We start from the raw sequence: 24,803 nt of genomic DNA on the forward strand, positions 1-24,803 counted from the left end.
TGGCCGGTCGGGATATGACGTAAGAGAGGCGGGGCCGTGCACCAGCAGGACGGCCGGGCAGACACGGGCCCGGCCGCGGGGGCCTGTGAGGGCACGACCTCGAGCCGCATGGTGAGGGGAGGCGGGGCCGCGCACCAGCAGGACGGCCGGGCAGACACGGGCCCGGCCCCGGGGGCCTGTGAGGGCATGACCTCGAGCCGCGTGGCGAGGGCAGGCGGGGGCAGAAGCCACGCCACCGGCTGTTCACAAAACCAGGTGTGGGGACAACAGCTCGAGGAGGCCTCAAGGGCCCTGTCCTGACAGTCACGCGGGGCCCAGGAAAGGACAGGCCAGTGCGGCGCAGGGGGACACACCCCGCTCTGTGCAGGGGCCCAGCAGGACCCCCGTGTGCCCCACGCACCTCCCGCTCCTGCTCTGTCTTGGACAGCTGCATCTGCTTCAGCATCTGGGATCTCTGCTCCATCACCAGCGTCCGCTCGTAGGTGAAGGCCGAGATGTCGTTCTCGACCTACAGGTCCCGAAGCACGGAAGCAGATGCGAGCACACGCTGATCACCACTCGCCCCCCGTCCCCCAGCGAGCGTGCTGGGCGCCTGGGGGCCCCCGGGCCGCCCTCTGGGGCTCACAGCCCCGGCCCCGGCGTCCCCACCCCTACGTGTGAGCGTGCAGGTCACGACTGAAAGCCCTCCACCCGCCCCGGGACCCACGTTCACTGACACACGAGACACCCACGAGGAGGAGGCACCACAACCGTGGGCTCCGGACACAGGCCGGCCCACACGCGCCCCACAGGACCGACCGTGACCCTCCCGCTGGCCCTGGAGCTCAGATCCCCCGGGAGGCGGCCAGTCCCGTGGTCAGGCTCGGTGCAGCCGGGTCCCCCTCCCATGAGCCCGTGACCCAGCCCAGCCACGAGAAAAGCATCAGGCAAACCTAAACCGAGGGACTCATGACAAGTCGCCTGACCCTCCTCGAAGCTGTCGAGGTCACGGAAAAGGAAGGAAGGAACCCGAGATGCCGTCACAGCCAGAGGACAGAGAAGGATGTCGCGGACAGGCCAAGCAGGCCGGCCCTGGGCTGTAAGGGCCGTGGGGACCCTGCAGATCAGAGCTGTGTCCGCCCGGTGCCCGCGCTCGCTCACCATCTCCACCACCTCCACCTCGGCGCTGATCCGGAGGTGGTACAGGAATGTCTGCAAGTCCTTCTTCATCTGGATGCTGTTGTCGTGCACCTGGGCCACCGTGAAGATGCGCATCTGGCACCTCCTCCACACCTGCGGGGCGGGGGTCGGGGGGGCGGTCATTCCTGCCCGCTGTCCACCCCCTCCCCCGTGACCCCCGTGACCCCGCCCCCACGTGACCCCGCCCCCACCTTGTGCTGCCGCAGCAGGAAGGGCAGCAGCATGAGCAGACCGCCGTCGTGCACGACCCACCACACGTCGATGTAGCCGTCGCTGAAGCGCTCCTGGTTTTGCGGAAACAGATCCACGTTCTTGGCCACCAGCAGGGCCTGCTGTGCCGCCGTGGTGTCACGGACGGTGTCTGTGGAGAGGTCACGGGGTCACAGGCCCACCCAGCAGAACCAAGCAGCCTGGACTCACCAGCGGGACGGGGGCAGGGGAGCCCGGGGTCCCCACGAAGCCCCTTGCGGGGCACGGCCCTTGCCCCCCAGCACTCTGCGGCCCAGCCGGGGCGCCCGCGGGAACCGCCAAACGGGGGCAAGACCAGGGGAAGGGGCTCCCGTCGCAACGCTTCCAAATGGCCCGACCCACCAACAAAGTTCTTCCAGGAGAAGGGACTGTCCTCCCGCTTCCAGGCCTCGGGCCAGGCCATGAGCACGGTGTTGTGCTTCATGCCCCCCAGGCCGGCCGACTGGATCAGGTGGGACATGCCGTCCCGAAGGCTGGACGACACCACCAGCTGGCAGAAGCCCTTGGCCTTCTCGGTGCCCATCAGGGCCCGGATGTTCTGCAGACACAGGCGGGCCGGGTTTGGGGTGAGGGGCGGGCGGGGGCAGCAGGCGCCAGCACACACCCACCTACCACAAGGGGCCGGACAGGCCCCACGCAGACTCACAGCCTCACGCGCAGAGGCCAGAGGCTCAGGGGGCGCCCCTTGGTACCTGGAGTCAAGGCCGGGCCCGGTACCCTCGGGCACTGCCTGCGTGTGCACACGAGCACGAGTACACGCGCGTGTGCGTGCCCACAGGACAGTGGGGGTGAAGGGCACCGCTGCGGGCACGCTGGGACCTGCGGGGTCACAGACCACCCCCTACTGCACAGGGACACCCTGGCCCTCACTCCTGGCTTGTGGGAACCTCGGTCAGGACGCGTCAAACCGAACAGCTTTTCCCAGAAGGCGGTGGTGCGGGAGTGAAATGCCCGGCGGGTGCAGGGCTGCTCCCGCGGCCACATGCCAGGCACCCGACGGGGGCAGCTCCACGTCACAGCGCAGCCCGGCACACCGCGACCACGGCAGGCCTTCTCTTGAGGTAGCGCCACCTGTGCAGCGGGTCCTCTGCCGGCCATGCCGACTGGCCCTCGGTGGCCTGGCTTGGGGGTGGGGCCTCAAGCCACAGGGAAGCACTGCCGGCCCGACACCACACGGAACTGCCCCGCTGGAGTCCAAACCCCCCGGCTCCTCCAATCTGTGTCTCCCCGGCTGGGACGCGTCCCCCGTGCAGGTCCCGCAGTGCACTTTGGAACGCGGACTGTTTGTCTCCGAGTCGCGCAGGCTGTGGGCAGAGGGATTCTGCCCCGGGGTGGCCTCCACTCAGAATCTCACCCCCACCTGAGTCAGGTGATTTAGAAGACGAGATTTGGGACCTTGAGCTGCTGGCACTTACACGAGATTCTGCACTTAGTTGACATTGTAAGGGGTTGAGACTTGGGAGGATGCAGTGATGAGATAAACGTACTTCGCACATCAGGCAGGTGTGCATTTTGGGGGCCAGAGGACAGACCACAGTGGGTTAATTGACGGTGGCCCCCAAAAGATACACCCACTTCCTAATCCTGAGAACCTGTGAATGTGGCCTTATTGGAAAAAAGTCTTTGCTAATGTAATTAAGTTAAGGGTCTTGACGTGAAACCATCCTGGATTATCCAGGTGGCCCCAAATCCAATGTCAGGGACAGGAGAGAAGACAGACACAGAGAAGCCATGTAAAGACAGAGGTGGAGACTGAAGGGACGTGGCCAGGAGCCCAGGGACACCTGGAGCCCCGGGAGCTGACGAGGCAGGAAGGACCCTCGCCTGGAGCTCAGGAGGGAGCTTGGCCCTGGGGCACCTCGATGTGTGACTTTTCGCCTCAGAGCTGAGACAGAGTGAATCTTGGTTGTTCTAAGCCCCTGTTGCCGGTACTTGTGACGGACGCCCCAGGACCTCATATGAAGGGTCGGAGCCACGTCCCCCCTCGACCACCCGGACTTGAGCCACCACGTCGAAGGGCTGCTGGCTCAAGAAGGAAGAGTCCAAACAGGTGCTTGGATGTGACCCAGGGCCGCCTTGGTGCAGCCGCAGTGCAGTTCAGGGCTCCCTGGACGCACACTTCCTGGAGACCAGAGGCCAGGGGCTCGGCCCCATCAGGACAGTCACTCAAGGGGCTTAAAGGCCACACATTCCAGCTTTGAGACCAACAGCTTCTCAGGTCACTGGTGGAAATGCTGACCTGATGCTACGGCTTCAAGGAGACACAGCGGGGTTTTGTGGTTCTTCTGTCCCACTGCTGGGAAGCCCACTTCGCTGCCTTGTGAGGTTTCGGGGCCCCCACTACCCTGGCCTCGTGGGAACTTTGAGGGACAGACCAGCGGTACCTCCAGGGCCTCGGGCACCACCTCCACACCCAGCTCCTGGGGCCCTGAGGACCACGCCCCGTGGGACCCAAAGTCAACGTGTGAGCCCTTCCCTGCCCCGCAGAAGACCAGCCTTGTTCACGCTCCCAGGAAGGGGAGCACAGCCTTTCCCACGTCCCGGCCAGCACGTCTCAGCTGCTGAACCGTCGGACGTGAGCTGCTCAATCCCCCTAACCCAGCAGGAACCAACAGGGCCCTTCCCTCACGAGGCCTCTGCTTCCGCCGGCGGGACACACGCTGAAAAAATCGAGGCAGGTCCAAGTGCACTGCCCAGTCTTCGACCTACAAAGCCGGGTGGGTGCCCAGCGCCCCTCCAGCGGGTGAGATGCTGTGGGCTGCACAGCAAAACTGGCTGCACCCGACTGCAGCACCCCTGGGATCCGCACCCTGAGACCCCGTGAGCGCCTCCACCCAGCCCCTCCCCTCGGGAACACACTGGGCTCTGAGCGCCATCCGTGCCGGACATGTGGGGCGAAACCCAGCTGTGCCTTCCTTTTCCCACGGCAGCAACGGGACACAGCCCTCCCAGTAAGAGACGGCAGAGAGAGGCCTGAGGTCCCCCTGTTCCCCACCGGCCACACGGACCGGCCTTTACGTAAACTACCAGGCAGACCAGAACTGGAACTTGGCTCGGAGCCTCAGGGGCACGGCACCAGGGAGGGAGGCTCTAACTCCAAGAATCCATCCTAGGAGCAATCCCCCGTGGACGGCGACACATCTAAGCGCTGCTTACACCACACTTCCTGACACCAAAGCACTGGGAGCCACCTCCATCCCCAGGACAGCAACTTCACGGAATAAAACTCAGAGCACCTCCACGAAACAAACACTGTGCAGCTGTCCTAAACAAAACAAGCGCCCGGCCGATTGGAAAAGCAAAAGTTCAAAGCGAAATAAGTGTGTTAAGTGGTATTTCTGCAGGATCGTCTGTTTAAAAAAAACCAACAGGAGAAAGTACAAAAGGACACGTATCAGGTTATGATGTTAGCGTCTGGAAGGAGGGCTGTGAATCCAGCCGAGTCGGTGCCATTTCGGGCAGGGGCCCGGAGCCTTAGACCCCCTACTCAGGGCTGGAGCCCACCCCCCCCAGCCCCGCTCTGCCCCCTGCCCGTCCCCAGAGATGCTGGGAGGACAAAAGGACCTGCGAGTGTAAGAGAGGGAAGACGCTCCGTCAGCGCCTGCGCAATGTCGCACACGAGAGCTGGGACCTTCCCACCCTCGGACATGGGTCTGGAGCTTCTTCACACCGACGCAGGGAGCTGTCGAGAAGGCCGAGGCACCAGCACAAGGAGGCTGCCCCACCAGCGAGGAGGACACACCACGTCTGCACCCAGGATCATGGCCACGACCCCGGCGTCTATACGCGGGATCACAGCCACAACCCCAGGGTCTACAGCCGGGGTCACAGCCATGGCCCTGGTGTCTACACCGACATCACGGCCACGACCCCAGCGTCTACACCCAGGGTCACAGACGTAACCCCAGTGTCTAAACCCAGGATCACGGCCACAACCCTGGTGTCTACACCCATGGCTCACAGATGGCCAAGGTCACCAAGGAAAATGTGTGAGATCACCCAGGGAACTCTACCCACTAACAGTTGGGCAGGGGAAAAGGAGTCCAAGAATGAATGAAACTGGAATACCAGACAGGGAGGATACAATTCTCAGACAACCCTGGCATCTACACCCATGGCTCACAACCAAAACCCTGGCATCTACACCCAGGGTCACAGCCATGACCCCAGCGTCTACAGCCAGGATCACGGCCACAACCCCGGCGTCTACACCCACAGCCAACACCAACAACTACCCCGTGAAACCCCTGGGTCACGACGATGCTGAGAGAATGGCTGGTGCCTCTGGAGAGATGAGGAAGGGGACCCAGCAAGTCCCCTGAACAAGCTGCACCAGAGCCGCTGGCTGCCAGGGCGGGTCCCCGGGGGCCGGCTGTCCAGCCAACCAAGGAAGCGGGTGTCGATGCCTCGGGCTACACAGGCCACGACCCCCTCCAAGCAGCCGTGCCTCCCCCGCGTGCTCCGGAGAACTCTGGGCGCAGCCCGGTTTACAGACACCTGGACAGCAGGGCTGACCCGGACGCCCGGGCACAGCGGCCAACCCAGACGTGGGGACGGCTGACGAAGGACCCACCCGAGAGTAAGACTCAGATGCCCCGGCCAGACGGGAAGCCGCCCGAGCCCAACAGCCGGGGTGGAGAGCAGGCAGGCTGGACGCGGCCTGTGGACGGGCGTGGTGGGGCTGCTGTGAGAATCGCCTCCTGTTTCAGAGACAGACGCGCGGGGTCTGGGGTGAAAAGACAGTGAGCGGTGGATCGGTGCCGACACTCCCGGGGTGGGGCGGGCAGGCAAGGTGACAGGACGTGGGCCACGCTGGGACGGCCATGTGGTACCATCTACTGTTGCTACGTATGCTTGAAACTGCCCGTGAGACGGGGTTTGAAGCTCAGGCATCGGGGCTGCCCCGGACCGAGACCAGAGGTCGCGGTGGCACCAGCTGAGCGTCCGAGTCAGGATGACGGAGGCCTGGCCTGGGTGCCCTTGACCCGCCGTCCCCTCCCTGGTCCGTGGAGCCTCTGGACGGGCAGACCCGGCAGCACAGGCCCCGTCGTGGGAGCAGACGAGATGCCCCGGGCGCCGGGCCCGCCCGTCGGGAGGCCTGCCCCGAGGCTGCTCTCGACGGCCCCGAGCGCCCCCCGCCGTCTGAGGCCTTGGGGCCGCGCACGTCAGACTCTCCTCCACGGGTCTCCCTCCTGCTCGTTTCAAACTCAAAAACTGCCGTCCAGTTGGAGACAGGACGCAGCACGACACACAGGACGGCAGTCGGGCGCACAGGTGGAAACCCAACGGCTCGAACCCGGCGCGGCCCCTTCACCCCCTCCCTGGCGCCTGGCCCACCTCCTCGGCCCGCCGGGCCTCCACGTGCTTGTCCAGGAAGGTCCCCTCTAGCACGGAGCCCACGATGGTCAGGCCCTTGCCGGCCTTGAGCTGCGAGGTGAAGGACAGCAGGCGGGGGTGCTTCACGTGCTGTTCCGCGTCCAGGTTCAGCATCACCAGCACCTGCGGCCTGCCGGGGGCGTGGGGGGCGGGGCGGGGAGCTGTTACCACGGCAACTCGCCACCACCCTCCCCGCAGGCGAGCTGGGGAGCTGGGTGAGACACCTCCCGGGCCACGCGCCCCAGGCTCCCCGCTGGGCAGCGGGCTCTCGGCGCAGACAAAACTCGGGTTCTGCAGGGCCAGCCTCCCCACCCTCCTCCCAGAGGCGGGAAGACTGTCAAACGCCCTCCAGCCACGGCAGGCCCCCCGAATGGGTCAGCTCGCCTCCCTCCTCCCCCTCCATCCCCGATGCATCTCCACCGGGCGATCGGACCCGAGCTGACCAGCCCAGGCTGACGTACAGGGACAAAGGTGCTAAAAGCTTCCTTGACAACCGTCTCCTGACGGGGGTGGGTGGGTACCGTCTTCTCTCTGCAGCCTGCTTTTAGGAACGGGCATCCGTGGGGTTACAGGGCATGAGGACACTCACCTCCAGTTCTTGGTGTGGAGGGGGCCATGCTCCACGTGCAGCAGGGCGTAGCGGGCGGCATTCAGCGACAGCCCCCGGATGCCGTCGCCCCACTCCTTCTCGGCCCTGCGGGACGGGGGTGGGGGGGCAGTGGTGAGGCCCCACCCACAGCGCACCCAGGTGGCCACTCAGGGCCTCTCAGCGCTTCTGTGACAGAGGAGGGGGCTTCTGAGAACGGGCGGGAGTAGGAAGCAGCAGGACATGGCGAGGGGCACCTGGTGGGACGGGGAGGGTGGAGGCGGCACTGGCACCCACGTAGGATCTCCGAGTCGGGGCCATCGATGGGGCAGAGGAAGGAGAGGGCGCGGGGAGGGGTCTCTGACTCACAGGCCGTGGCCCGACTCCCCAGCAGGAGGGGTCACGGCCCCCAGACCCTCCTTCCAAGCCACCCTGGAAGAGCTGGGAGGGGACTTCAGGCAGTGTCCCTGGAGGCCCTCCCACCCCCCGTGCCCTGAGAAGCCCCCCTAGGTCCCACCTCCCCAGGGCCTCGCCCCCTGGAGGGGGCCAGGGCGTCCAGGGGAAATGCCCCAGTGATGGACCAGGGGCTCTGAGATGCACTTAACCTGCCCACCGTTTCGGTTTTTTACAGTGTACCTTTCAGAAATGTCTATTTCTGAAAATCCACTGCACATCAGTGCTATCGTTAAATAAATTTCAAAGTTTACAAACAGCACTGCTAAAAAAGTACAGCATACTTACACATAGATACACATAGATAAACCTAATGAAACATCGTAACAAACGTGGAATCAATTAGAAAGAGCAAACGTGGTTATCCACCTGATGGGAGCTCACAGGCAGAAACCCATGCAGCCCCCAGCAGGTAGGATGGGCTTTGACCCCTCGGCTGCTAGAGGTCCCTGAGCATCCAGCCCGGGAGAGGGGCCAGCGGCAGCTCACCCACGGTACTCGATGTACTTGTAGATGCAGCCGGCAATGAGCATGGCGCAGAGGGCGTAGTACCAGGAGCAGATGAACATCAGGGCGAAGCACAGGCTCATGCCCAGGAAGGAGAGGGTCCTGGGGGACAGGCAGCTCAGAGGGGGCCCACACCTCACCGCCCGGACCCCCAGACCGGCACCTGAGCAGCTGCCTTGGAGCCCAGCAGAAACCCTTGTTCTGGTTTCATCCAGAGCACAGCAAGGATGCCGTGGCCGGCTCCTGCACCCGGACCATCCCAAGGGCTGAAACGGCCCCAAGGCGCCCACAAGAGACCCGGCTCGGAGACCGGGCTGGTCCCACGAAGGGCAGCCAGGGACCCAGGTGGCAGCTGGCCCCCAAGACGCACCGCGTGCCCCAGAGAAGGGAGGGGACCGGGCTCCCCATGGCCGCTCACCAGTGGTAATACTTGAAGCGCGGGCGCCAGTTGGGCGTGCGCAACAGGGTCTGCAGGGCGCAGGCCAGGTTCACGAACATGTAGCACATGAGGAAAAACCTGGGGACACGATCAGTGGCGTGAGGGGCGGGCCAGGTCCCGCCGGGCTGCCTGAGCCGCCGCCACCTCCCCCGGGAGCCCCCTTGCCCACATCGCGGTCCCCTCCCGTGGGGTCCGCCTGCCCCGTCATCCACCGCCTGGCCCCCTGCTCTGCCCTATGCCCTCCCGTCTGCCGTCCCCTGAGCAGGGGCCTCACGTCCCCAGGGTGACTGCCAAGGGGGCCAGCGGCCACTCACATGGAGAGGATGGGGGCCACACCATCCAGAGAGGCAATGAGGATGCCAGTCTCGCAGATGAGGGCCGTGAGCAGCAGGGCCCATGTGGGCTCCCCGTTGGCCTTCCCGTGGCCAAACACCTGCCAGGAGAAAGGCAGGTGGGCTGGGGGCCGCAGGGGGGGTGGCCGCGGCAGGGGGGAGGACGCAGGAAAAAAAGCTCATGTTCGGGCGAGAAGCCGAGCTAGTCCGGGCCAACCCAAAAGAGGTCTCAGAGTTGCGGCAGAAGCAGAAATGGACTTTTCACGACGTGGCCTGGACCTCACCCAGCCACGTCCAGGAAGCAAACCCGACACCCAGAGGGCAGACGGCGGCCCAGGTACCGTCAGACCCCAGATGCCCTCATCGAGCGCAGGCCAGGGGGCGAGACCCTCGAGCACTGGACGGGGCTCTCCCCACGGCACACACCCGCTGGGAGAGTTCTGTGAGGGCCCTGCTGCAGGCCCTGGGTCCTCGAGCACAGCCCTGCGGGAGGGCAGGGCTCGGGAGGAGGCTTTCCCACCAGCCTTCCTCCCGCGCGCTAGTCCTGAGAAGGGAAATTCAGGACACGTGGCAGACACAGGGCAGGACAAGAAATGCAGGCCTCGGGGTGGGCTGCCAGTCTGGAGGCGGGGACCGAGGTGGGTCCCACCGTCTTCAACCGTAAAGGCCACGCTCCGGGGCAGGATCTCTGGCCCCTCCTGCCGCGCTCCTTCCGGGGGATTCCCTGCTCTCAGGAGCGGGCTCACCTGAAGGAAAGGGACGATGCCGTCCCGGGCGATGGCCTGCAGCAGGCGTGGGGCCCCCGTCAGGCTCTGCAGGCCAGCCCCACAGGTGGAGAAGAAGGAGCCAATGACGATGACCCAGGGGGACGGCCAGGCCAGCATGCCAATGACGAGGTTCCCCCGCAGGGCCTCCCCGAACCTGGAGGGGCGGCGAGCTTTCAGACGCGGGCGGAGACTGAAACCTTCTCCCACCTGCTGAGTGCGAACGGCCCCTCCCGGGAGCCCCTGCACCCCAGCTCTACCAGGGTCTGAGGTCACTGTGCGGGACCCCAGCTCCAGGCTTGAGTAGGAGACGGATGCACAGGTCAGACTCCAACACGCGGGCCACAGGGCCACCTGCTACACACAAAGCTAGAAATCCTGGGATTCTCAATCTCAAAGCTAAAATCACCTTCGAGAAAACCAGCCCTGGCCCCAGAAGTTCCCAGAAGCCATAAATGAAACGTACTTATCTCGTAAGATCACGCCTTCGATGCAAGCCCCAAAAAGCACAATGCAGGAAAGGTCTGCGGCTTGGGTCAAGGACACGGTGGGCATGATGCAGTAGCTGAAGCCAGCCCTGGACCGACCCCACACCCTGCCCACCCCGCCCTGGGCCCCGTGCCGTTTCCTTGCTATGCGGACCTCAGGTCAGTCACGAAGGGCCTGGCCTGCAGGGTGACCACCACAGGTACCGGGCTGGAGACCTCGCCGGCTGGAAAAGGATGAGCTCAGTGAGAAAGGCTCCACTGGCACCGCAAAGCCAGTGAGCCCACCTGACAAGACCGTGACATGAGCACACACGTGGCTACATGTTAGTAACACGTCACGTCACAGTGTGCTTACTACACGCGGTTGTTCTCGGACAAAGCCACGTTCTACCACCAACCTAGGCTGGCGTCCAGGAGTCTGTGTTTATTTTCCTAAGTCAGGTCAACGCCAGCCCAGCCCCCTCTGAGAACGGATGTGTGGCCAGAACTGCCCAAGGCAGGGAGGCCCGCCCGGAGGCACAGAGGGCCCGGCAGTGAGTGGAGAAGGGCACAGAGCCGTCCCGCCCTCAGCACCTGGCCCCCACGTTCGATCCCCCAAGGATACAAATGAAAGACGTGGTCACGATGGCCAGAATGGTTCCAGTGGGGATGGACTTCTGGGCGTCCTTGAGGTCCCCGGACCGGTTAGAGCCCGCCATGATGCCTACGGAGATGGAGGGAGAACTGATGGGTCACAGGGACTGATGGCACCTAGGAGATCCACCCACCTGCCCACCTGCCCGCCCACCCTGGCCCATCTGGGGCAGAGTCAGAATGGGCCTGGGACTTCCTCACAACGCAAAGGAGAGACCCCCAGCCTGCACGTCGGGCCTCACAGAGCCAGGCTGGACCTCTCTTCACATCTTGGGTAGGCTGTTGCAGGACACGTGGGCAGGTGCCCAAATGTCCCCCACGCTCTCCATGGGGACAGCCAGCCCAGCTGTGAACGAAGTCACGGTGGAGACTAGGGCACGGCTCATCCCAGACACCCGCCACGGACGTCAAAACCAGACCTGGCCTCCGTGTGCATCCCCTCCGACCTCATCCCCACTGTGATCTTGGTTGATCCCTGTGGCCGGGAGTGAGAAACTCCCTGGAGAGTGAAGCCAAATGCTGACTCACTTCCGGGGCCAGGCCTGGGTCAGAGCGTAGCTCAGCCTCAGCAGACACCCCGCTGGCCTGAGCCCTCCTCCTTCCCACATGGTGACTGGCCACCGCCTCCGCCGCGCCCCCCACCCCGCACCGGTCACTCCATTTGCCACATAAAGTGTAAGTGATTCCTACTGGGATCAAAGAAAATCCAGGTGGTGGCAGGTTCGTTCGACACCTGTGACCCTACCTCAGGCGTGGCCTGACACGCCAGCACAGAGCCCATGGGCATGCCATGGGGCGTGGAAAGACCCACGTCCACAGAGGAGGTCTCCCCGCCCTGATCACTGACAGCGGGGGGGACAGGAGTACAGGAGAAAGACCCCCCAGGGGCCGGATCCACAACCCCCCACGCCCGTCCAAGTGGCACCGTGACCCCACCTTCGCGGGGAGGCTACCTCCCCCAGCTCCGGGCCTCGGGGAAGGCGGAGGTGAAGTTCGGAGCGGGGCGAGCAGCCCCTGGCAGGCCAGCCTCCCGGAGCGTGCGGACAGGCCTGAGTGGGGGCCAGGAGCAGGAGGGACAGGCGCGAGGATGGCGCCGGGCCCCTCGGTCGGCCAGCGCCAGCCGGGGGGGCCGGGGCTCCACTGGGCTGGGCCAGGCTGAGGGGCACCCAGGAGCAGGTGTGCGCCCACGGGTGCGTGTGTGAGCGTGCGGGCCAGCGTGTGCGTGTGCACGTGTGGGGGACTGTGCACCAGGGCCCTGCGGGAGGTCAGCAGACTCTCTCGTAAGGACACGGACGCTGCAGTTCCCGGCCTCAGACGGCCCTCGGGTCCACTGCTAAGGGCCAAGGTTGCAGGGCCACTCTGAATAACCTGGGCCTCTCACAATAACACGGACAGGCTCCTTGACGCCAAAAGCTCCTGAGCCCCCCGCTCAGACATATGGGGAACGGAGACCCTTAAGCTCATCTCTGAGCCAAAAGGAGAAGAAAGAGGGGGCGGGGGTGGGCGTGTTAGAGCTGAGGGGGCCCGGACCCGCCGGGAGCGCCGAGGCCTCACCGGTCACGGAGGGGAAGTAGATGCCGACCAGCATGGTGAAGTAGGTCATGATGTCAGTGAGCACGTAGGGCAGCCCGCCGGCTCTGCTCTCCTCCGGCACGGGCACTGAGGGCACGCCCTTCTTCTCCACAAACACCCCCTTGTCTGCGTACGCGCTCCACAGGTTATCTGTGGGCGGAACAGACGGGCCATGAGACTCCACACCTGCCATCAGGGCTCCGCCATCGGGTGACCATCCCCACCCCAGACTCCAACTTCACACCAGGACAAGGACGACTGACTAGGAGAAGTTGACCTCTAAGAAAGCTATTCTCTCCTAATCTCTGAGTGAAAGGTTTTGGTCCTTAAGTCAAGTTTGATGAAAAAACTTACCTTGTACAACAATCTACCCCTGACGAGCTGCCTGAGGGACCCCCACCCATTAATTACTTCCCTTATCAACATCCTAATCCCCAGTGCCTGCCGCTTTGCAATTCTAAAGATAAAGGACCAACTTTGAAGCCCTGACCTGCTGCCTGCACAATTCACCTGGCGTCCACGGCTCTGGGGAAAATCAGCCCAGAGGGACCCCAGTGGGCCAGCAGCTGGGGATGGGGTGAGGTGGCCACAGGCTGGGCAGAAGGACAGGACCCAAGGGACTAAGCTCGGAAGGCCCGGCCCCGGCAGACCCGCCGGACGCTCACCCAGGAGGGCGCCGCTAACCACACCGGGGATGCCCTGGATCTCCGTGACGTTGTTCTGGGCAAAGTACGGGTCGCAGGAGGTGCTGGCTGTGGAGCCGTTGCAGAAGAGGCCCCAGAGCGCAGTGGCCGCTGAGCCGTTGTCGGCAGCGTGGACTTTGGCACAGATGTCGAAGCTGCGTCGGGACAGCGTGCGGTTCCCCAGCAGACAGATCCTGGGCGGGAGCAGGTGGTGACACGCCTCACCCACTGCTCTTCTCCGTAACCAAGTGGAGTTCGCCGGTCCCTCATGTGGGACTTCGGACCCCCTCCACTCAGGGTGACAAGAGCATTCGCATGAGGGACCGGCCCGCAGCAGGGTTCCGGCAGCACCGGGCCCCGGTCTGTCCTGCCGCCCTCCGCTCTGGGGCACCTGACGCGCAGCGAGTGGCCCGCGTGGCGCGTCCACGTGTGCATAGCGGCCGCCCCCCCCCCCCCGCCGGCTCCTCCTGGCCCAGCCCGGTGGGGCCGCACGGGGGCTCGCGCGCTCGCTCTGTGACCCGGGGCTACCCCTTTCCACGACCCTCACCCGAAAGGGGACAAGAGAAGACCCTGCTCAGGGGCTTCAGTGAGGACAGGGCCACAGCCGGGAGGAGCTCGGCGCTGCTGGATGTCACCAGGCCCGTCCTGTCCTTGCAGACAGCATGGCCACGAGAGCACCGTGACCCGCTCACCCTCGACCCGGCCAGAGTGGGGACGTCTGTGGACACAGGGCGCCATCCCCAGCCCGGCCAACGTGGTCAGTGGTTAAGGCCCGAGCCGCAGACTGGGCCAGGAAGCCAGCCCGGAGCCTGGTGGAGGACTCACGGGATGTCAGGTGGGTCGAAGGCGGTCTTGATGACGCCAGCGTAGATGGCAAGGATGGACAGCACGACGCAGGCCAGGAACACCAGGGCCAGCTTGTTGACGTACTTGACGCCCACAAAGACCACCATGACCATGAGGGCCAGAGCGCAGGTCCCGTATATGCGCATGTTGTGCAGCAGGGCCGTGGCCTCGCCGCCCGCCCCCTCAGCCTGCACGATGGCCGCGCTGGGGGAGATGTAGGTCTGCAGGGCAAAGCGAGGTCAAGAAGGGCCACCCGCCCCTCCCCAAGATGACCACACGGGAGCGCGGGGCCAGGCGCGCCCCTGCGCCTCCCAAAGGGCCCTCTCTGGGGGGCTCGGCGCTGGGCCCCCCTTCCCCGTGAGCCTCCACACCAGCAGACGCCCTGGGACAGACCCTCAGGCCGCACGTCTGCGGCCTGGACAAGGGAACCCGCCCGAGACATAGCACTTACCAAAAAAATCTCAATGGTCCCCAGAATGTACATGGCCCCCGCGAACGTGGTGCCCAGGTAGAAGCAGAGGCCCACGGCCCCCCCGAACTCCGGCCCCAGAGACCGCGATATCATGTAGTAGGAACCGCCCGCTGCAAATACGCCAGATGGGAGGCAGCGGGTTACGGACCTGCCGCTGGCCGTGAACACAGACCTCCCGGGGCAGACGGGCTCGTCCACGCAACGGGGAACCTGGCCGCAAGGGTGGGGACACGCGCCTGCGTCCGCAGGCACCCTCCCCCCGCTGGCAGCTGTCTTTGGAAGCCGTGACTAAATGAGGTCGAGGTCGAGCCACAGTCAGTGGCCTGGACCCCAACGGCCGTGCCCGTAGAAAGTCTGCGGCTGACATCACACCCGAAACCTCGACTCAACTTTCGCCCAAGAAGGTTTAAAAAACCAAGGGCTCCTTAGTCATCCTTTGTGTGTCACACCCATAGATACAGTGACACCCACGGCCTCGCCAGCCCGTCCCTGGTCGTCCTGTCGGTTGGCTGAGACCCCACTGGGACACTGACCAGGGACCATGCGTGACACTGGGCACCTGGAGGACATCTCAGGGTGCAGCCCCCTCCTGAAGAGCAAGCAGTGGACAACGTAGACGTGACAAGAAAATCCCTGGAGGCATTTACGTAGATTCCCCGAGGAGAACCCCAGTTTCTCAGGGATCCCAAGTGCACGGGCAGGCTCTGGGGGATGAGCCGCAGGGGGGCACCCCACCCTGGCCTTAGAAAAGCCCCACTGTGCCCTCAGTGGGGGGGGCACGCCGGGGGAAGCGTCACGTGCAGGTGGGGGCCGGGAGCCGCACGAGTTCCGCTGCCCAACGGCAGGGTCACTGCCGACGGGGCCTCTGGAAGGGAAGGGCCTGGCCACGCCGCGGGGATGTCCGCCCCTCCAGGTGTGGGGATCCATGCTGCAGGCGGGTGAGGGCGTGTCCGCACTGGGACCCGCCTTCTGCCGCCCCTGAGGCCACCCGGGGTGAAGGGTGAACGTCACACGATGTGGCACGTGCACCACCGTCCACAGCAGAGCCCGCTGGTCACTCCCCGCCATTCCCAGCTCCCCGCGGCACCCTTACCTGGGACCACGCCATTGGTCGCGATCGCACTCATGGAGATTGCGGTCAGCATCGTCTGCAGAAAGACGGGGGCCTTTTAGAAGAAAGAGCATTTGCAAGAGCCACCCTGGGAGGCGGACGGCACCAGGCCTGGGGCAGCGCCCGCCTGCCAACTCCCGGCTCCTGGCCTCAGAGGGCTGCTGAGTAACCGGGCGCCAGAACGCTCAGGACCACAGCCCTGCTCTCTCCCACTTAACCCCCAAAGCTGAGCTCCTGTGGGCCCCCCAGGAAACACCCGACTCAGGGCCACCTCCTGCTTCCAGCGGGCGCCCACTTCCTGATGGGATGCAGGGGGACCCCCCGTAGGCCCCCACCTAGGTGCCCCCCGGGCCACCCACCCCACGGGGCTGGAGGACTGCCAGAGCCTGTCCAGGGCGGGCCTCCTCACCCGCTGCTCAGGAAAGCGGCCACACCTGTGGGTTGGGGAGCAATGACTTCACAACCCGAGGACGGGAAGAAACAGTCCCCGGCAAGCGTGCAGCCTCAGTGAGCACCTGACTGCTTCCTGCCAGGGACATTTCTAGCTAAACGAAGGCCCTGCTCTGTATCCTGCTTTTCATCGGTTTTTATTGCGGGGGGGGCGGGGTGATTACTCCAAAGATACTTCCAGGCTCATTAAGTGAAAGCAGCACATGCAGAACAGCAAGAACCTTCAAGCACGACCTTTAAGCACGACACCACAGGACCGGGAAGGCCGTGACACAGGGGAGGCCCGGGGCGGCCGGGGGACGCGCCTGGGGGACAGGCAGGGTGGGGGGCTGGGGTCGAGGGAACCCTGGCTCATCTGCATCGTTTGATTCTTTCAGGCAGGTGGCACTTGGGGGGGGGTGAGAGCAGCTGAATCACCCTCCTCGTAACAGCAGTGGAGAAAGGTGAGGAGGGAGGCAGGCGGGCAGGTGCTGAGGGCCACTGAGGGGCTGAACCAGGCACGACAAGCTGTCGCAAGAAAAGGCTCCTGGGCCGCTAAGGCAGATGGGGACGTGGGTGCGGAGGCCATGTGGAGGAGGGCCTGGTGAGCCGGGTGCAGGGCTGAACGTGTCACCAGTGGGCAGGGGACCTGGCCTAAATGCAGGACGGGATGGCTGTGAGTGGTGGCCGCCAGGGGACGCTGACCCCTGGCTTCTGCGGAGGTGGGCCCACGAGACTCCCCCCGGCCCGTCAGCAGCCGGGTGCTGACCTGCGCTCACACCAGCGCAGGTGAGGGGTGCCCTTGGGGCCGGAGACCCCGGAAAGCCCTGCCGTCCAGCCGCCACCGCCCCACTCACGCAGGTGCAGCACACGGACACGATGAGGAAGGACTCCAGGACGCCGGCCGCCCCCACGATCCACGTCAGGCGCAGGAAGAGGATGACGCCCAGGATGTTCTGCAGGCAGGGCAGGTAGACGCCGATGAAGGTGCCCATGCGGGGGCTCTGGAAGAGAGCGGAGCAGGTTCCAGGGCCGGCAGCGCCTCCCCCAGAGCCCCCCGCCCCCGCTGGGAGCTGAGTCCACACTGTGGGTCCCAGACACTGTGAAGAGGTCAGGGGGCAGGAAGACAAAGGAAGCCCAGCAGAGGCCACAGCTTCAGTTACGTGGAAAACAGCTGAAGCGGGGCCAGGGCTTGGACAGAACCCAGAGCAGGACCCCCTGAAACTGTGTGCAAGCCCCTGCGTCCTTGTCTTTGGAAGTAACATGCTGACTCAAGAGTGAACGATTGGGAAACGTGAAGATGTATCAACAGAAACAGAGAATAGCTGTTGGCCTGGGGAACTGGTAGTAATTCAGACTATAATTCTGCCGCATCGCAGAATCACGAACTCCCAGTTCCCTGAAACATACAGGTAAAGGCCTGACACACCTTCCTAAGTTGTTTCTGCAGGAAGCAGACACCCACCAGACGGAACCTGCTGACCACAAGCACACAGACCCCAGACCGGCTGAAACCAGAAGGTTGACGATGCTTGAAACTTCACCTTGATGCCAACCAATCCGAGAACTGTCCACGAGCTGGCCACGCCCTGCTCCTTGACCACTATACGACTCCTCACTACCCCCTGCAGGGTGGGCACAGTTTCTGAGGCGCTAGCCTGCTGTGTTCCCTCTTTGCCTGGCAAAGAAATAAAGCCATCCTTTCTCTTTCCTCCAAAACTCTGCCTCCGTATTTCTATTCAGCACTGGTGTACAGAGACCAAGATTTTGGCAACACCCTCACTGCCCAGGAGTAAGTGGGTGGGGGCAAAAACCACGTCACTGCCCCGGGGCAGAGAGGGGAGAGAAGGGCTCGGCCCCCTCCTCCATCAGGGGCACAGCGGGAAGGGGGGGAAGTTAGAGAAAAGACGGGGAGCAAGCTGATCTGGGCTCTGTCCGAAGCGACTGCAGCCCAGGTCCTCAGGAGACCACGAAGTGAGGGGAAATGAGAGGCCAGAAGGAAGGGTTAGGGACCGGCCACCATTCCCTAAGCTACAAAGGGCGCAGAAGCACCAAGTCCAGACAGAAATCTGCCGTGTCTTGACCCACCTGGAAAAAGTGGCCAGCAAGGGGAGGGGACCCAGCGAGGGTTCAGAGAGGACGTGCCACCTGTGAGTCACCCCCTTCCTGAAGGCCCCGCAGCACGGCCGACCAGGGGCGGCCTGGGAGAGGGTCGCCCCGCCGTGGGGTAACTGCAGGAGGGTGCCTGACAGAAACGCCTTCCGTAACCCCAGACAGACTACAGCCGAGCAAACCTGCCCGGAGGAAAGCTCGGGGACAAGGCCGGGGGCCAGCCCGCCCTGCCCGCCGGCCAGCGTGACAGCAGCGTCAGGCGACACAGTCGGGATTTGAGGACACCTGGCTAAAAAGACAAGAGGACGTTTAATGGGGGAAGCTGCTTAAACTTAGGTGAATAAAAGGAAAAAAAGCTGGAAAGATCTGCTTTGAAAACGCTTCCTGTGAAAGGGGCCAGGCTGCCTGAAACGAGGCGTCCCGTGGAGGCTGGGGAGACGTGGGCCAGCCCGCTCGCTGGGCTGAAGGACGGACCCCCTCAAAGGAAGCCGGGGGGCTTCTCAGCGTGAGAATGGAAGGTCGACACACAGGAACGCCCGCACCGAGAGAGCTGGCATGGGGCTGGCACGGAGCAGAGACCCCGGGGAAGTAACCCAAGGGGGCGCCCGGGGAGCGGGGAGGTGGGTCGGAAGCCTCGGGCAGACTCGGCCTGAGGCCTGAACAGCACCGGGCGGCTGGCTTGTCACGCCTGGGCCCTGAGCGCCAGCGTCCGGGGCAGCCCGCCCCCCGCGGACCCGTGTCCTGTTTGTGGATGATGAAAGCGTGAGGGTTCCTGACCCCGGACGCAGGACGGTGAAGGATGAGGAGGTCAACACAAGCTGAGAGCAGCTCCGGCCCCTGCCTTTGGCCTCACGGACCGTGAAACACCAGAAGCAAACCCTCCAGTCTCACGGGCGCGGGGCCCCCAGCCACCTGGCCCAGCCTCAGGCCCGGCCCCTGTCCCTGTGCAGCGGCGAGATGACCCTGAGTTGTCCTGAAAGGCCGTGACGGGGCCCCCAGCACTCCCATAAAAGGCAGCTTCGAAGGGTCAACCTGACCGGTTATGAGGCCCAAGATACTAGAGGCGTCCAGACCCTGGAGAAGGCACTTTTGGGGGACCGACCCCCCATCTCTGTGCCCCTTGGTCAGAGGGACAACAAGGGCCGCTGCCACCGTCCCCCGGGGAGCCGTGCTCGGGGGTGGGGCGGCCGGGTCATCCTGCCAAACCCGCCCACCTGGCCACACAACGGTTATGCTGAGGGTCACGGGTGGCCTGCGTCAGCCTCTGGCACCGGCTCCCGGGTCCCCTGGGGACAGAGGCCAGGAGCTGCCTGCCCGGGTCCCGATCTGTCCTAGGCGCTGCGCGCAGCTCCGCAGGCTGGGCTTACAGACCCTCCCCGAGGTCTCTGCACAGAATCCTCAGAGGGCTGGGCTCATCTTAGGAGGGGGCCCCCAGAGACAAACCCTCAGAAATAAGGCTCCCAGGAAGGTGGCAGCGGGACAAGTCCCGTGACTGAGAAACGAAGCGGGGGGCGGGGGGGAGGGTCCGGGGGATCCGGGGCGGGGAGGGTCCGGGGGATCCTGGTGGGGGAGGGCCCGGGGGATCCGGGGGGGGGAGGGTCCGGGGGATCTGGAGGGGGAGGGTCCGGGGGATCCGGGGGGGAGGGGAGGCCCTGGCGCGGGGCCGGGGCTGCGTGGGGGCACCTTGGCCTGGCGCCGCCGGCTGTCCTCGGCCTCCTCGTGCTCCGCCGCGCCCTGGCTCAGGTTGGTGTAGTTGGCCAGCTTGTTGAGCAGCGAGGACACCATGGGATTACTGTCCATCTCCTCCTGTTTGGGGCCGAGAGGTGGAGTCAGTGACCCCCCCACCCCGAGACGCCCCAGACCGACCAGCCCGACCTCCCAGCAGGGCTCCCGCTCCACGTGCCCAGCGGGCCAACGGTCAGGGCTCAGGGCCCCGGGGCTCCCCGGACGGCCCAGACCCAGCCCCTCCGCGGGGCTCCCCGAGGCCTCTGCCCGGACCTCAGGGCACCGTGAGGCTGGGGTCTGCTCCCGCGGGCGCCGCCGCCTCCGCTCTGAAGGGGAGAGTGGGTGGGGGTCACCTGCCTCGAAGAGCGCCATGCTCTTCCTTTCGAAGGCTGTCTCTCCGCCCACCTCCACGCTGCCGATGAACGGGCTGCTTTCCCCAGGGTTTCCATCTCCTGTGGGGAAGGGCTCGGTCAGACGTGAAAGGAATTAAAGGCGGCCACGAGGGAGCTGGAGGAGGGGGCCCCCCCAGGCGCTTCTCTGCGTGCCTCGGACTTTTCTAAGTTATCTGTCGGGGGGCGAGGGACCAGGTGGAGAGAACGCCAAAGGTGGCGCTGGGTCCAGGAACCTCAAGTCCCACCCCGGCCCTTTTGGGTCCCACAGGACAAACAGCTCAAGACCAGCAGCTCCGGACAGGCTGGCCTGTGACCATCCACGGCGGGGACAGGGTGGGGACCGGCACTTGTACCAGGTGGCGCAGAGGTTCGCTGCTTTGTTCCGACAGCAGCTTCAGGTTTCCAATTCCCCCAATCCCGGTGGATTACGGCGGCCTCACCGGTGACCCCATTAGCTCAGAGCACAGTCCCCACGGGGAGTGTCACGGAGCCTACACGTAGGCGCACGGCCGGCAGGTGGCCCATCGCGGCCCTGCTGTCTCCACGGCTGTTTCTGTCAGGAAGCCCTGACCCGCCGTCCCCAGCTAGAGTGTATCAAGGTCCTGGGCGTGGCCAGGCCGCAGAGGAGCGAAGGGTCAGCCCCGACTCACCCTGGGAGCTCCTCCCAGATCCTGAAATGTGAGCCTTACCACGTGCTCCCAATTCAAAGCAGAGAGAAAAACCCTGATGGCATCGCTCTGATTCCCAGCCCTGCCCCATCCCACCGGATCAGGAGCAATGCCATCCCAGAAGCCGCCAGCAGGGACATGGGGTGAGCTCGGAGACACCGGCACCCCTACCTGGGCCCACCTGCACGTCAGCCCCACCCACAGGCCTTCCACAGGTGATGTGACCCTGTATCAGAAGGACCGAGTGAGGACACCAGGAAAAGGCGCTCCAAACTGGCTTTTTGCAGGCCCCCAGGGGCCCTGGGCCAACCCTGAGCATGACCTTAGCGGGGAATCACCTGCTCACCAGGTCCCGTCAGGGGTGACACCCGACTTCCTGATGGAATCCCCCAAAGCCCCAGAAGGAAACCAAAGCCCAGACGCACAGGGAAGGGGGCCCACAGTCCATCCCCCGTGAACTTACGCGCCTGCCCCTCACGATGGACACAAATTCGGGAGCCGCCGGGGTCCAGGCATCGCCCCTCACCCCCCACTCAGCTGTCCAGTCCCCCGAAATCCACAGACCCCACTCAGCTCCACGCACATCCACCAAGGCCTCCCAGACCCCTCCCCGGAAGGTTCCCAGGGTCCAGCCCGCGGAAGCCGCATGGCAGGCAGAGCCCTGCCCTCCTGCCGGATGGACCCTGTGCCCCTCACTGCCGAGCCCCAGTGACCAGCTCGGGGGCAGCAGAAGGCCCGAGGAAGCCAGTGGCCGGGGAACCGCTTGGTGCAGGAACCACCAGCAGATGCCGGGACCAGGGGCGACACCTGGAGGGGACGGGGCAAGGACCCCCCCCCCACCACGGCCCCACGAGCCACCTGCTCAGCACCATGGGGCAGGGGCAGTGCCAGGAAGAGCCGACCACCCACCGAACCAAGGGTCAAGGTGAACACGAGGGTCACAGGCTGACCAACACCCAGGAGAGGACATGACTGCCTGGGTCCCCGGATTCCAGCACGAGGAGCTTGAAGCAAACCAAAGGAGGGACCAGCCCTCTTCAGAGGCCTCGGAGGACACGGGCCAGCTCCAGAACGTTCTGGAAAGAGGAAGAAGATGGAAGCAGCCCGATTCTTTCCATAAAGGACGTTATTGGGCTGACGGTGAAATCTGAATAAGACTTCAGTCAATGAAAACGTCCTGATTTTGGTGACCGTACTACAGGGATCATGAGAGAAAATGTGCTTGTTTTAGGAAACACACAAAGGGCATCGCACCCGCTGCCTGTTCTCAGCAAATCAGGAAGGAACGTGTGAAAAGGGGGAGCGGGGTGGGGAGAGGCATAAGGCAGGTGGGACCAATGCTCAGGCAGATGACGCGTGATCCTGTGCCCTTGAAAGTTTTCTGAAGTCAGAGTTCTGAAGCTGGGTCAAAACAAAGCTTAAAAAATACCACCACATCCAATTAGACGAGGAATCACTCCTGAGCGCCCTCCCCCGGCTCCGCAGGTGTCTCCAGGAGAGCGCCGGCCTCTCTCCCTCCTTCCGGCCTCAGGAGAGCGCCGGCCTCTCTCCCCACTTCCGGCCTCAGGCGGGCTCCTGCTCAGCGTCCTCTTCCTGGGAATAATGACTGCATTTTTCTGGTGGTGACAATCCTGCTTCTGGTGAGACACAAGCGTTTCCGACTGGGTTTCTGGCGTAAACGGAAGCTGCGAAGAGCTCTGCAGACCAGACTCTGGAGGACACGCAGGCCGGCCCTGTCCCGGTCAACAGGTTTCAGCCACGCAGGCCAGGGTGCCGGCCACCCCGGGAGGGGTGTTGGGTTCTCCCTCTGCCCCAACCTTGGACAAATTCGTGGCTCCCGGGTCTCATGTTTCTCGTCCAGGGAGAGGCGGCCACCATGGACAGAGCCTCCACTCAGCTCAGGCCCAGCTGCCCAGGTGCCCCTGCCGCCCCCGCCCGGGAAGCACAGCCTGGTCCAGGGGGCTCTGGAGGGTCTGTCTGAATGCCCACCAGGCACGGGGCGGATGGGCACCTGCAACCGCGTTCCATCCACAGAGACGACATCTTTCTTGGAGCATCTGATGCTCCTGGTGGCTGGGAAAGTGAGACCACGACCTCAAACAGGAGCTGAGGCAGCTGGCCCATCCGCCATGACGGGGGCTGGGGGTGGCCCGGAACTGAGGATTGGAAAGGAGCAGAGTGGGCGAGAAGTGCCTGGGCGAGGGGGCCCGGGGAGACCACCAGGATCAACTGATTCGAGGCAGGTGGACGTTAGCGGCTTATTTACACACAGGACGACCGCGGAGACCGGGGAGTGGGAAACGGTGCCGTGAACGCCCCACAAAGGCCAGGATGGCCCGCCCCGTGGGGACACGTGTGCTGGGCACGTGTGCACAGGAGCCCGGGGACGCCCAGGACTGGGCTGTCAGGCTGTGAGGCTCTGGTCTTCCATCTCGCTGCTTATAACCAGAATTAACACAGAGAGCGAGCACAGAGAACGGGGGAACGCACACAAAACGCACAGGAGGAACAGCACACACCCCAGCATCTCCGTAGGTACCCCCCCACCCCCCGACCTCCCTGGTTTGGGGGCTGCACCGCCCACACCAGAGGTTACGGCCAACAGTGAGTCTCCTTATCCATCGTAAACCAGCGTCTTAATCGCTAATCCTTTAACGAGAACACGTTTCCCTTCGTTTCTGAGAAGGCAGCCCTCTGGAGAGCTTTCCAAAGCCCTGGGGCACCCAGCGGAAGGAAGAGGCTCACGTAGGAGCCTCGGGCAGCCATCTCCTCCTCGACCTGCTGGAGCCAAGATTCTTGGTTAAAAATCAAACGCTTCTACCTGAGGGACACACCTGCAATCCCATCCCACAAAATGCAAAACCATCACAAGCTACCCGGGTGAGCCTTAAAATTCCCTTAATTGCTTTCAGCGCTGGAGAACACTCAAATCTCAGTTTTTATTTTTCAAGGGAGGGGCAGGTTACAACTCAAGTCTTCACAAAGGAAACTGGTACACACACCCCCGGGGCCTGAGCCCTTGGTACACGCTGGGGGCTCTGAAGGCCTCAGGCTCTGGGTGGACACCCCTCCCGCCTCCACCGGGACTCTGATGGCACCCGGCACGACCCTGCCAGGCCCGGTCGCGGCTCTGGAGGACAGGGGTCCTCCTCTGGCTGAGACCCTCCCCCCATGTTTCGGGGACGAGGCCCCTCGTCTGGGCTTGCGCCCGCTGCGGACTCTGCTTGTTCACGACAGTGAGGACCCAGGACAAGCCCGAGCAGAGGGGATCCCGGGGCGCAGGGCCCGCCTCACCGGCCCCACCGCCTCCGTCCTCCTGGGGCGGGTCCCCCGAGGTCACCGGGTGCCCTCGCTGCGCAGCGGTGGCTGCCGGGCCGTGTGGGAGGGGTCCCTCCGACGGTCAGGTGTCCTGGGCCACGCCAGCCGGGAGGGCAGGACCCACACCTGCTGTCTCCGGGCAGGAGCGCTCGGGGCCCCGTTCACCTGCTCTAACGGACGGCCGGTCTGGGCCGTCAGATGTGTAGTCACAGAAACGGCCTGGAGCCCACGCGATTTAACACCACCCCACCCTCACCAGGGCTCCCCGCCTCGCGCACAGACGGGGCTTTTGGCCTGCTCGTTTCACACGGCAGGGGCCGCCGGTGGGCTCACCGCGCAGAGATCACAGCCTGACGTGGTCCAAGGTCACAGCCCCCGCAAGCCCGGGACCCCTGGACCCCTAGTGTCCAGCCGGGCGGGCGCAGTGGGTGGGGAGGCCCTGCAGGCCGGGAGGTCCCTCAGAGCCCAG

General features: G+C 64.4%; 1 protein-coding gene across 6 annotated transcripts in view; it reads right to left on the reverse strand.

Annotated features, from left to right (window-relative positions):
• Positions 1 to 24,803, reverse strand: part of SLC12A7 (solute carrier family 12 member 7) — a 66,414-nt gene that overhangs the window by 7,640 nt on the left and 33,971 nt on the right. For 4 of the 6 annotated variants that reach the window (XM_036846797.1, XM_036846796.1, XM_036846794.1 and 1 more), the window contains exons 2-21: positions 20,314 to 20,408; positions 19,915 to 20,037; positions 16,977 to 17,123; positions 15,673 to 15,727; positions 14,559 to 14,689; positions 14,087 to 14,328; positions 13,244 to 13,455; positions 12,561 to 12,728; positions 10,978 to 11,076; positions 10,352 to 10,409; positions 9,868 to 10,042; positions 9,104 to 9,222; positions 8,769 to 8,867; positions 8,333 to 8,452; positions 7,394 to 7,498; positions 6,766 to 6,934; positions 1,771 to 1,966; positions 1,371 to 1,540; positions 1,141 to 1,272; positions 401 to 508 (exon numbers count right to left, since the gene is read on the reverse strand). In XM_036846797.1, the coding sequence (XP_036702692.1) occupies positions 401 to 508; positions 1,141 to 1,272; positions 1,371 to 1,540; positions 1,771 to 1,966; positions 6,766 to 6,934; positions 7,394 to 7,498; positions 8,333 to 8,452; positions 8,769 to 8,867; positions 9,104 to 9,222; positions 9,868 to 10,042; positions 10,352 to 10,409; positions 10,978 to 11,076; positions 12,561 to 12,728; positions 13,244 to 13,455; positions 14,087 to 14,328; positions 14,559 to 14,689; positions 15,673 to 15,727; positions 16,977 to 17,123; positions 19,915 to 20,037; positions 20,314 to 20,408 (2,723 nt within the window). The remainder of the gene's footprint in view (positions 1 to 400; positions 509 to 1,140; positions 1,273 to 1,370; positions 1,541 to 1,770; positions 1,967 to 6,765; positions 6,935 to 7,393; positions 7,499 to 8,332; positions 8,453 to 8,768; positions 8,868 to 9,103; positions 9,223 to 9,867; positions 10,043 to 10,351; positions 10,410 to 10,977; positions 11,077 to 12,560; positions 12,729 to 13,243; positions 13,456 to 14,086; positions 14,329 to 14,558; positions 14,690 to 15,672; positions 15,728 to 16,976; positions 17,124 to 19,914; positions 20,038 to 20,313; positions 20,409 to 24,803) is intronic. The other 2 variants (XM_036846798.1, XM_036846799.1) reach the window with 2 other exon arrangements.

Source organism: Balaenoptera musculus, chromosome 3, assembly GCF_009873245.2.
Source record: "Balaenoptera musculus isolate JJ_BM4_2016_0621 chromosome 3, mBalMus1.pri.v3, whole genome shotgun sequence".
Lineage (NCBI taxonomy): Eukaryota > Metazoa > Chordata > Mammalia > Artiodactyla > Balaenopteridae > Balaenoptera > Balaenoptera musculus.